Below are 13,449 nucleotides of genomic sequence, written 5' to 3' on the forward strand. Positions count from 1 at the left end.
AGTCAATTACTTTGACTGAACAGAATCGTTCATTACTGTTACTTTTATATTTAAATACACATAAGTGACACCCACCCACTTCCCCCTTTACATATTCCATACGACTTGTACTGTAATTCTAAGATTGTTTGTCTTGTTGTGCATGCTCGCAATACATATACAAAACAATTAAAAAAGATAAAATGCTTGCTTACAAGCATAGTAGGCCACACACATCAGACCCCTACAACACCCTCTCCATTATAGTGTCCATTATACTTTTTTTTCACACACATCTACAAGTTGCTTCTCTTACTCTCACTTAACTCATGCTCCCACAATATCACATTGCATTCACACATATAACGAACGCTAAAGAAAAAAAACAAACAACAATTGGCTGTGTTTCTGCTGCTTCTTCTTCTTTTATTAAAAATTAGTTGCTCATTTTCGTGGCTTTTCTTTTCGAAATATTTATGTTCATATATATTCCGCACATCTCTGCAAAAATATTCGATTGATGTCAATTTCCCTAAAATTCATTCAGTCGTTTGGCCGTACCCTTGGCCCTTTAGTAATTCATGCATGACATAAAACTCCCTCAAGTTCAAATAAAAACTCCATACACATTGTTATAAGTTGTAAAATTGCAATTCGTTGCTCTTTTTTTTACTGTAAAAAATTTTGAATATCTTTTCCAATTTAAATTAGCTACAATAACTTATTTGCTAAAGAAAAATACTGTTATACTCGAAAACAGCTTTTGGCAGATTCTTTGTACTCTTACTAACATCTAAGGTGCTTAAATTAACAAACATAACAAATTCTTCTTCTTCTTCAACGAGATCTTTTTTTCTAACAAAATTACTTTTGACGTAACGTAACAAATAACAATAATTACAACTTAAAATATTTGGAACGTCTCACGGCAATCCAGGTGAGTGTTAGGAATCCCAGCATACCCCATACTGAACTGTTTTGATTATGGCCATTGCCAATATGTTCAGCAATCCATTTGGAATGATAGGTAATGTCTGTATAGACCGCAGAGTCATCTGTGCCCATGGTAAAGCTCATCAGACCCATAAGTTTGTTGTCCACAAACAGGGGAGAACCGACATCTGTTAAAACCATGGGCGTTGAGGTCTTCATGCACAACATGCCAGGTCCATATAGATGACCATATTGTTGTTTGCACTCCTTATCGCCCACATGAGTGGCATCCAAAAACATGAGGGGATTCAAAAAGAGACCCTAGTGGGGGAATTAAATGAAAACAATATTTTTAATATGTTTATGTAAAACTTTCTTTTGTTGATGCCTCTTACCTCGGGTGTCTTTAGCCAGGTGGTAACCTTAAATTGCTTATCGCTCTCTTTGTCATACCAATTAGTGTTGTACGGTTGCAGGGTAATCGGTTTGATGTGTTCATTCACAGCGGGTATGTCACGTTCCAACATCAGTATGGCTAAATTGTCACGTAGCTTTTCGGCATCGAATGTTGCTGGTTGATAACTGTGTGTCACGCTATATATTAAGGTTTGCTCGTGGCGTTGATAACGTGCCATCGAGCCTAAAACCACTTTCAACTCGGATGGATGATAAGGTTTATTTTCATCATAGCTGAAAAACAGAATTATTTATATACATATATTATTTGTTATAGTATAAAAATAATGTTTTTTTTTTAAATTTCTGTGCATTCAATGGCAAAACAGATATCTGATAACTATTTTGGGTATACACCCTATTTACTGAAAAATACTAATAGGCCTAAACCATTTATATGGAACCTAAACTGATTGAAAGCAATTGGTATGAGTTTTAGGCAAACATTGACAAATAATCGAATTTGTTTTTGAAATATGCCAACACCAATTTTTAGAGTTTGCTAACTTTAACTCTTCAAACCCGGTTCAAATTAACAAAACCCGGTTTTAAAATGTTCAATACGTGGTTAACCTAAACAGAAACACTGGAAAAATCTCTTGCAAAATTTCTTAAAATCTCTTAAAAACGGCTAAAAAAATTCAAATTTTTATGCCCATCACCTTATCATGGGGTTATACTAATTTAGTCATTTTGTCCGGTTAACAACCTGATATAGTTTCCATATAAACCGATCTCCGGATTAGTCTTCTACTACACTTAGACGTTTCAATTTGCCTGATTTGGCAGAAATGATGTACATACAAGCCAGCAAGGAAGGGCAAAAGTCGGGCGGAGCAGACTATATACCCTACACCACCGAGTCTGCGTACTACTTTGAATGCATGAAACCTATGTTGAAATATAGTCTGATTTTAATTCTGCATGATTTTGCAGATAAATTGAACCTTGTAAGATTTTCTTACGATAGGACCTAAATTGTGGCTCCTAGAGCCTTAAATTGATTGAAAGATATATATGTGGAGCTACATATGTCTAAATCTGGACGGACTTTGATAAAACTTACCACACGTACTATGATTTCAATAAAAACACCTTATTTTTATAAAGATCAAACCGAAATTGTGGTTTCTGTAGTCTTAAGAGGGCATATCGTATGGAAGATATATATGGGAAATATATTCAAATCTGAACCGATTTTTATGAACTTTTACCCATATTTGAATGTCAAATTAAACACCTCATGCAAAATATTGTAAAGATCGGACTAAAATTGTGGCTTCTACAGCCTTAATAGGCCATATCGGATGGAAGATATATATGGGAACTATATCTAAATCTGAACTGATTTTTATGAAACGTAAACGTATTGGAACATTAAATAAAACAAAGATTGGACCAAAATTGTGGCTTCTATAGTCTTCAAAGGCCATATCGTATAAAAGATATATATGGGAGCTATATCTAAATCTGAACCGATTTTTATGAAATTCTTCACACATTTCGTACAAAACTTTGTAAATATCGGACCAAAATTGTGGCTTCTACAGTCTTTATAGGATATATCAGATGAAAGATATATATGGGACCTATATCAAAATCTGGACCGATCGTCTTTGAACCAAAAAAGTGACTTGTGCAAAAATTTGCGACAGTCGGAAAACAAATACGAGCTGTACCTCGATTACAAGAATAAATGGACAGACAGACGGACATAGCTAAATCGAATCAGGAAGTGATTCTAAGCCGAACGATATATTTATTAATGGGTCTAACTCGTCTCCTTCTTAGCGTTGCAAACGAATGCACAAAGCTATAACACCCTGCACCACAGAGGTGGTATAGGATATAAAAATGCACGTGTGTCCCCCATGGTAGTGGGTTTCTAAGATTCAGCCCGGCCGAACTTCGCACTTATACTCGATCTAACTATTCCACCTAAACACACATCGAAACAATATTTTACCACGAACTTTGATGTGTTCTTCTAAAAAGCCCATGGATTTGCCTATCTGAAACCCCTATAATTCTATTGGTCACAGTAGACCTTGGAATGCCAACTTAACAGGGAGATAGCAGTCGTTCCCATTTATGGCCAGGCCACGGGAATCAAAGTAGAAAGAATTGCTGTCAAAAGGGGTACTAAATGAAATCATATCATATCATTTTTTATTTTATTTTATTTTACTTTATTTTATTTTATTTTATTTTATTTTATTTTATTTTATTTTATTTTATTTTATTTTATTTTATTTTATTTTATTTTATTTTATTTTATTTTATTTTATTTTATTTTATTTTATTTTATTTTATTTTATTTTATTTTATTTTATTTTATTTTATTTTATTTTATTTTATTTTATTTTATTTTATTTTATTTTATTTTATTTTATTTTATTTTATTTTATTTTATTTTATTTTATTTTATTTTATTTTATTTTATTTTATTTTATTTTATTTTATTTTATTTTATTTTATTTTATTTTATTTTATTTTATTTTATTTTATTTTATTTTATTTTATTTTATTTTATTTTATTTTATTTTATTTTATTTTATTTTATTTTATTTTATTTTATTTTACTTTGATTTTTTAGTTTATTTTATTTTATTTTATTTTATTTTATTTTATTTTATTTTACTTTGATTTTTTAGTTTATTTTATTTTATTTTATTTTATTTTATTTTATTTTATTTTATTTTATTTTATTTTATTTTATTTTATTTTATTTTATTTTATTTTATTTTATTTTATTTTATTTTATTTTATTTTATTTCTTTTTATTATACCCACCACCGAAGGATGGGGGTATATTCATTTTGTCATTCCGTTTGCAACACATCGAAATATCCATTTCCGACCCTATAAAGTATATATATTCTTGATCAGCGTGAAAATCTAAGACGATCTAGACATGTCCGTCCGTCTGTCCGTCTGTCCGTCTGTCTGTTGAAATCACGCTACAGTCTTTAAAAATTGAGATATTGAGCTGAAATTTTGCACAGATTCTTTTTTTGTCCATAAGCAGGTTAAGTTCGAAGATGGGCTATATCGGACTATATCTTGATATAGCCCCCATATAGACCGATCCGCCGATTTAGGGTCTTAGGCCCATAAAAGCCACATTTATTATCCGATTTTGCTGAAATTTGCGACAGTGAGTTGCGTTGGGCCCTTCGACATCCTTCGTCAATTTGGCTCAGATCGGTCCAAATTTGGATATAGCTGCCATATAGACCGATCCTCAGATTTAGGGTCTTAGGCCCATAAAAGCCACATTTTATATCCGATTTGGATGAAATTTGGCACAGTGAGTTGTGTTAGGCCCTTCAACATTCTTCGTCAATTTGGCCCAGATCGGTCCAGATTTGGATATAGCTGCCATATAGACCGATCCTCCGATTTATGGTCTTAGGCTCATAAAAGCCACATTTATTATCCGATTTTGCTGAAATTTGGGACAGTGAGTTGCGTTAAGCCCTTCGACATCCTTCGTCAATTTGGTCCAAATCGGTCTAAATTTGGATATAGCTGCCATATAGACCGATCCTCCGATTTATGGTCTTAGGCCCATAAAAGCCACATTTATTATCCGATTTTGCTGAAATTTGGGACAGTGAGTTGCGTTGAGCCCTTCGACATCCTTCGTCAATTTGGCCCAGATCGGTCTAAATTTGGATATAGCTGCCATATAGACCGATCCTCCGATTTATGGTCTTAGGCCCATAAAAGCCACATTTATTATCCGATTTTGCTGAAATTTGGGACAGTGATTTGCCTTAGGCCCTTCGATATCTTTCTTCTATTTGGCCCTGATCGGTTCAGATTTGGATATAGCTGCCATATAGACCGATCTCTCGATTTAAAGTTTTGGGCTCATAAAAAGCGCATTTATTGTCCGATGTCGCCGAAATTTGGGACAATGACTTGTGTTGGGCCCTTCGATATTTGTCTTCAATTTGGCTCAGATCGGTCCAGATTTAGATATAGCTGCCATATAGACCGATCTCTCGGTTGAACAATGACCTGTATTTATAAGCATTTGGTCTAAATCGGATGATATCTATAGAGCTGCTATGGGGCTTAAGGTATGCATTTTTCACTGGATTTTGACGAAATGTGGTTCACATATATACCCGAGGTGGTGGGTATCCAAGGTTCGGCCCGGCCGAACTTAACGCCTTCTTACTTGTTTTATTTTATTTTATTTTATTTTATTTTAGTTTATTTTATTTTATTTTATTTTATTTTATTTTATTTTATTTTATTTTATTTTATTTTATTTTATTTTATTTTATTTTATTTTATTTTATTTTATTTTACTTTGATTTTTTATTTTATTTTATTTTATTTTATTTTATTTTATTTTATTTTATTTTAATTTATTTTATTTTATTTTATTTTATTTTATTTTATTTTATTTTATTTCATTTCATTTCATTTTATTTTATTTTATTTTATTTTATTTTATTTTATTTTATTTTATTTTATTTTATTTTATTTTATTTTATTTTATTTTACTTTGATTTTTTATTTTATTTTATTTTATTTTATTTTATTTTATTTTATTTTATTTTATTTTATTTTACTTTGATTTTTTAGTTTATTTTATTTTATTTTATTTTATTTCTTTTTATTTTATTTTATTTTATTTTATTTTATTTTGATTTTTTATATTATTTTATTTTATTTTATTTTATTTTAGTTTATTTTATTTTATTTTATTTTATTTTATTTTATTTTTTTTTATTTTATTTTATTTTATTTTTTTTTATTTTATTTTATTTTATTTTAATTTATTTTATTTTATTTTATTTTATTTTATTTTATTTTATTTTATTTTATTTTATTTTATTTTATTTTATTTTATTTTATTTTATTTTATTTTATTTTATTTTATTTTATTTTATTTTATTTTATTTTATTTTATTTTATTTTATTTTATTTTATTTTATTTTATTTTATTTTATTTTATTTTATTTTATTTTATTTTATTTTATTTTATTTTATTTTATTTTATTTTATTTTATTTTATTAAGCTTATTTTTTATTTATTTTTATACTATTTGTTTTATTTTTTATGCAATTATACTCACTTATAAACACAACTCGCTGTTGTCAACACCACCGAAGGAGCTATCAAGGCTCCCGAACACATATGACCCACACCATAATGTTGATCCTTTTCCTTTAGACGTATGGAGGCATGATATTTGGTATTGTTGAAAGAGGCCTCTGTGCCATTGAGATCATGGCGATTATATAGAATTCGATCTTCATAGGTATCCAATTGGGTGTCACCTGCAAAACAAAACGAAAGAGAAAAACCATATAAAAATATCAAATTACCCAAAGCAAAAGGCTTTCTATTTTATGACGCCCTTGTTATCTTCTCATTGCCTATACAAATTGACAGATAAACCCCTATTTTATATGGACGACAACAAACCCCCCATGAAGTCATAAGGGGCCTTGAGTTGGCAACAACCAGTCTTACTTGTTTATAGCTATTTCAATAAAAATATCATACGATACGCTTAATAGATGCATATTTGCAAAAATTCTGCCTCACCCCTTGCCACAACATTTCAAGTGTTTGCTCGATTTAATTAAAAATTTAGATTTGGTTTTTCGTTTCGTTTTCTCTTCCTTTTTTTTCTTCATTCTAATGCTTGGCGATAAGTTAATTTATTATTTGTTTACCTTTTTTGCATTATTTGCTATTAAAAAAAAAATTCTTTGTTCATTTAGTCTTAGTCAGTGTTCAGGCCCATCAATCGATTCTTTCATGAGTTTGTTGCCAGGTTCTTGTTTCTTCTTTGTCAACTACTGAAGTTTTGAGATTTTATAACTATGAGTATGTTTTTAACCGATTAGAGCTGCTAACCCAATTTCTATTATCTGAAGTTCAATGGAAAATTTCCATTATCGAAACACAAGCGGGATCATAAAAGTAGTTGAAGTTGCCTCTTTACTTCAAATGGTGGGAAAGTTCAAAAATCCATTTTTGTATAATAAAATTAAAGAGTCAATGATAAAGGTTTAATTGTTGCCAATTTATGAGGAGGATTAAATGAGTTGCATAGAAAATAAAAATATAGAACAAGCTCATAGTTACCAAAACAAAGAAATAAAATTTTCAGACCAATTAGCAACTGGTGGAAACTACAAAATTATTGAGCCTTTTACAGCTAATTTTAGGAATAGGACTATTTACTGCTTTCTGAAACTCTGAATGAATGTTAATCGGTATGAAGATTGATCCAATACAATGGCTAGCGAATGGGATCAATATTGGCAAAGAACACACAAATTTATTTTCAAATTTCGCTACTATATCAATTAAATACCGCCACAAATTTGGGTACATGAAAACCCATTTTTACTTGCAGTTACTTTTAGATGATTTCCAAACTCTGGGAATACTTGTTTAAGAAGCTCAACCTTAGAAGGATGATGACAATGGTCAAAGAAATATCTTAAATAATAAAAAAAAATCGTATTTAAATCATATCATATGTCCCCACCTAAGGGAATTTTGGGGAATTTGGTAAACATTCTGGGAATTCTTTACAACTACCCCTACGGCTTTTTGCCGCTCCCCCATAACATTTTAAGGGAAAATAGTAAGAGAAGGGAATATCAGGATCCATAACACCCCACCGACAAACGGCTTTTTCCTAAAACCGATTTTGACAACAGAAGAAATATTTCTTGAAGTAAAAAAAGTTCATCTTTTAAAGTTACTACACAATGTAAATGGCATACAAGTGTCTTCTATTTTTGGTTTTTCTCTATATATTCAAATAACCTATTCAGTTTTTATTGTACTTTTTGTTTGTGTTCCACAGTATCATAAATTCTAATCATCTCATTTGAACAAAAAATGTTCGACTTAAAAACTTAGCTAGTCTTTCAAAATTCATTACATGTAGATAATGACATCGTGACTTCGTGACATTCATTGCCATTGACATTTGGTTTTTTTTCTCCCAAATACCTTTCTAAAGTGCAAAACAGATATGGCCTTATCAGAATAATTGTCAATACTATCCCCTGGGTTACTATGGGTTTAGTAGGCTGAATAATAAACATCGCAGATATCGTTATCGAAATCTGAGCTTTTATTCTTATCCGCTCAAAGTTATATAATGTGATTATTTCAACTGTAAAAAAGAAAGAACCAATGAGAAGAAATTACTTAATTGCACCCGGGCCGAATCTTGTATAGCCACCATCTTAAATTGCATTCGGCGAGTTCTGCAAACGATTTCTCTTTTTATTAACTGTCAAATTCGCTAACTTGTTTGTGCTAAATTCGATCACCAATTCATCGATATCAGCTGTTTTCGATCCAAGAAATCAGCTGATAACGTTTGGTTGGCAACATATCCAGTTCGAACTTGTTAATGAATTTGGTAGTTGTTGAACGTCTGAATAGAAGCACATAAGACAAAAATATCATGCAATTGGAGAACTGTACTTGGCAACTGCTAAAGAACTCAAATTGAGATATAGGGGGATCCTACATTTGACCCAGAAGTCAAATCGGAATATTGGAAATTTTTAACATGCAAAGTTTTAGCTAAATTAGATAAAAAAAGCAAAAGCGTGCTATGTTCGGCCGGGCCGAATCTTATATACCCTCCACCATGGATAGCATTTGTCGAGTTCTTTTCCCGACATCTCTTCTTAGGCAAAAAAAGGATAAAAAAAATTTCAGCCAATTCGACTAAGAATTGCGCCCTTTGGGGGTTCAAGAAGTAAAATAGATAGATCGATTTAAATGGGAGCTGTATCAGGCTATAGACCCACTCAGACCATAATAAACACGTATGTTGATGATAGGATAATAATTGCGACCTCTGGAGGCTCAAGCAGTCAAGATCCCAGATCGGTTTATATGGCAGCTACATCAGGTTATGAACCGATTTGAACCTTATTTGGCACAGTTGTTCAAAGTCATAATGCAAAGTCATGCAAAATTTCAGCCAAATCGGATAGAAACTGCGCCCTCTAGAAGCTCAAGAAGTCAAGTCCCCAGATCGGCTTATATGACAGCTATATCAGGTTATGAACTGATTTGAACCATACTTGGCACAGTTGTTGGATATCATGACAAAACACGTCGTGCAAAATTTTCATTCCAATCGGATAGGAATTGCGCCCTCTAGAGGCTCAAGAAGTCAAGACCCAAGATCGGTTTATATGGCAGCTATATCAAAACATGGATCAATTTGGCCCATTTACAATCCCAACCGACCTACACTAATAAGAAGTATTTGTGGAAAATTTCCATCACTTAGCTTTACTCCTTCGAAAGTTAGCGTGCTTTCGACAGACGAACGGGCGGACAGACGGATATATACTATCTGGTGTCTTAGAATATGTATACTTTATGGGGTTTTAGACGAATATTTCGAGGAGTTACAAACAGAATGTCGAAATTAGTATACCCCCATCCTATGGTGGAGGGTATAACAAGGCACTTTAACTGAAGATTTGTGCTCTTAAAGTAAAAATTGTAAATAAATTTAAAATTCACAATAAATTCCACTTTTTAGAGCATGTTACCCCTTTTAGGGGATTTTGGAGATTTTTGAAAATTTATAGGAACTCCATTTTTAAGATTGATTTGTTACAGTTTTAGGGTAAACGTCAGATACAATGACGATATTAAGGTAAACAAGGCACCTAAAATCAAGATTTGTGCTCTTAAAGCAGAAATTCTAGAAATATAGAAATTTCACAAAAGTCACACATTTTTAAGCACATTTCCCCATTTTTGGGGATTTTTGTAAAATTTTTGGGAATTGGATTTTTGCAATTTTTTTGTTACACTTTTATGGTAAACGTCAAAGAAATAGGTTAAATATTAAATAATGTTTTATTGTTAATAAGGATGTATTTTAAGGGGTTTTAAAACAATATTTCAAAGTTTTACAAATGTAATGACGATATTTACTGGATACTGATAATTGAGCACCGAAACTCAAAGGTGTTTTGCCAAAGGGTTTTTAAGACAAAAATTCACTTTTTGAAGCAAATTTCCCCATTTAGGGGATTTTGGGGATTTTTGCAAAATTTTTGGGAATTAGATTTTTGCAATTCTTTTGCTACAGTTTTATGGCAAACGTCAAAGAAATATCTTAAATAATAAAAAAATCGGATTTTAACAAATATATTTCCCTACTTAAGGGGATTTTGGAGATTTTTGTAAACTTGTTGGAAATTCTTTATAACTATTCCTATAGCTTTTTGCCGCCCTTCCATAACATTTTAGGAAAAAGAGTGAGGGAAGGGAAAATCAGAATCCTTAGCATCCCACCGACAATCGGCTTTCTCCTAAAAGGGTTTTCAGTACTATTCGAAAAATTTGACTTCTGTTTTCAAACCATTCAAAATTTCTATAATTTAAAGGGACACCTGTTTAGCTGTTGACTTTATAACGGAGATACATGCTATTACAAAATTTGGAATCAAGTGCCAGGGTTGAGTGCCAAGATACTCTCAAGGGGACAAATAGACCGTTTTGGGATAATATTGTCCTTATATAAAAGATATTTGAAAATGCAGAAACATAAGCCAAAATTTTGGACTATATGCGAGAAATATAAAAAAATACAAAAATTCTCACTTTTTAAGCATGTTTTCGGAGTTAAGGATATTTTGGGAATTTTTGTAAAATTTTTGGGAATTAGATTTTTACAAGTCTTTTGCAGAGCTTCATACCAAATGTCAGAGAAATATAGAAAATACTAAAAAAAATCATAATATTTTAACATATTACCTCAATAGAAGGGAGTTTGGGAATATTTGTAAAATGTTTGCAAATTTTATTTTTACAACATTTTGCCATAGTTTTTCACACCAAATGAAGAGTTTTCAAGAAATCCAGTTTAAAAAATTCTTTACTACAATCAGTATTTTTTTTTTTTAAATTGTTTTTAAAGCATATTTCCCATGCAAGGGGATTTTGGCGATTTTTGTAAAATTTTTGGGAATTTGATTTTCTCAATTGTTTTGCTACAGTTGAACGGCAGACGTCAGAGAAATATCGAAAAACCTTAAAAGTCTTAATATTTCAAACATATGTCTGCCTCTAGGGAGATTTGGTGATTTTTTTTAATTGTAGAGAATTTGACTGTTGCAAATAAAATTTTCACACAAAAGAAGAAGAATTTGGTAGACATGTTTATCCTTTTAAAAAAATACATCACTACTATCAGTAGTTTTAATTTTTTAATCAACTTCCCAAATTTAAGGGGATTTTGGGAATTTTTGTAAAATTTTTGGGAATTCGATTTTTACAACTATATTGTTACAGTTTTATGGCAAATGTCCGAAAAATATTGATAATACTAAAAAATCATATTTTTTCTTACATATTACCCAAATTAAAGGGAGGGGGAAATTTTTGCAAATTTTACTTTTACAACATTTTGCCACAGTTTTTCACACAAAACAAAGAATTTTGAAGAAATCCTATCTAAAAAATACATCATTAGTATAAGTATTTTACTAATTTGCATTTTTTAGGCATATTTCCCATGCAAGGGGATTTTGGGGATTTTTGTAAAATTTTTGGGAATTCGATTTTTTCAATTCTTTTGCTACTGTTGAATGGCAGACGTCAGAGAAATAAGGAAATTACTAAAAAATGATATATGATATATAAAACAAACATATTTCCCCATTTTGGGGAGTTTTTTTTTAAATTTTTGGGAATATGATTTTTACAACATTTTGTCATATTTTCCACAAAAAAGCCAAATTTTAAAAAAATTTTATCCCTTTATATATTCAAGAAAAATACATGACGCTGAACCCAGGCATTCAAATCCTGGCAAGAATATTAAAAAAACTTGTCAGCGCTAGTTATCCCCATCTTATGCTAGCGACATTTGTGAGTTATTATGCCATATAAAAACTTCTCCCCAAAGAGATGTCATATGCAGCCGTTTGGACTCGGTTATAAAAAGGAGGTCCCTGATCATTGAGTTTTAACTTAAAACGGACAGCATTTATTGATGTGTGAGAAGTTTGCCCATGTTCCTTAATGGAATGTTCAGGGGCAAATTTACATTCACTCATTCATAAAAAAAAATATTAAAAATTCCTACAAAAACTTTTTGTTTTATTATTTGCAATAAACAACGTTGGATCACCTTTTAAAGTGTATTCAAGAAGTTTTCTGCCTTCTTTCTTTCTAACATTTAAAAATTGCATATATAAACGCCTTTACATATTATAAAATACCATATTGCACTTTGTCTTGAAGAATTTGTAATGTCTTGAAGAATTACCACAAACTGTTTTCAATTTTTGAATATCACCAATTTTTTATAATATTTTCTTTTTTCATTTCAACTTACTGGGTTGCATCTCACAGCACAGCATAACAACCAGGACAATTTTGAATATTTTACGCAAATCCTCTTGACTGTACATTTTCACAAATTTTTTGTTATTTTTTTTTATTTTTAAAACTTTTAACTTCAATTAAGTCCAATAATTAATCGAAAAGCCACACAATACCAACACCTGCCAACACTTCCAATTGCTCTTACGCTTCACCGGCAATTGACTTTCGCACAAGGTCCCAATTTAAAAGAAAGCTATGGAAGCTACGGTTGGATTTGCGAATTTCATTACCAATGCCAAATCGTCGTTTGTTTGTGTGCGGTTCTTCAAAACAAAACGCAGCGAAAAAAAAAAACAACTCTCCGATATTCTTTCTCCATGATAAGAAAATTTATAAACGTATTGAGAGCCTCGAACACATTAAACCACAAAACCAACTGAGTACTTGCATACTTGAAGCTAGAATACACCATTAAATCTATACTAAATATTGTCATTATTGCCAGAATATTCAGCGTGTGAATATTTCAGGTGATATGGAAATCAATAGTCAAATGAAATTTAAACCAATAAATTTAATAATTATATGAATAATCCCATTATACAGGCAATTTCTATGCAAGGTTCATTTGAAATCAATATGGACATTTTTTGTTTTTGTTTTTAAGGCTTCAATATCACATTTAATTATTGAAATTTGCATTAGCAGTCGGATAA

The 13,449-nt window shown here is 30.7% G+C and overlaps 1 protein-coding gene across 1 annotated transcript; it reads right to left on the bottom strand.

Moving 5' to 3' along the window:
• Positions 1 to 608: 608 nt before the first annotated feature.
• On the bottom strand, positions 609 to 12,963 carry LOC106082114 (trypsin-1). Its single transcript, XM_013244452.2, has 4 exons — positions 12,744 to 12,963; positions 6,465 to 6,669; positions 1,308 to 1,602; positions 609 to 1,233 (listed from the first exon to the last, which is right to left on the bottom strand). Exons 1-4 carry the CDS (start codon positions 12,817 to 12,819, stop codon positions 877 to 879), a joined length of 933 nt encoding a protein of 310 aa, XP_013099906.2. The 5' UTR covers positions 12,820 to 12,963; the 3' UTR covers positions 609 to 876.
• Positions 12,964 to 13,449: the final 486 nt, after the last annotated feature.

Source organism: Stomoxys calcitrans, chromosome 4 (genome assembly GCF_963082655.1).
Source record: "Stomoxys calcitrans chromosome 4, idStoCalc2.1, whole genome shotgun sequence".
NCBI lineage: Eukaryota > Metazoa > Arthropoda > Insecta > Diptera > Muscidae > Stomoxys > Stomoxys calcitrans.

What these genes read in the sequence shown, in the direction of transcription:
- LOC106082114 (XM_013244452.2), bottom strand. Translation starts at nt 12,819, where the DNA reads ATGTACAGTCAAGAGGATTTGCGTAAAATATTCAAAATTGTCCTGGTT. An exon ending in ACAGCGAGTTGTGTTTATAA is followed by an intron (nt 1,603 to 6,464) that starts GTGAGTATAATT and finishes TCTGTTTTTCAG; the next exon opens with CTATGATGAAAATAAACCTT. An exon ending in CCTGGCTAAAGACACCCGAG is followed by an intron (nt 1,234 to 1,307) that starts GTAAGAGGCATC and finishes TTCCCCCACTAG; the next exon opens with GGTCTCTTTTTGAATCCCCT.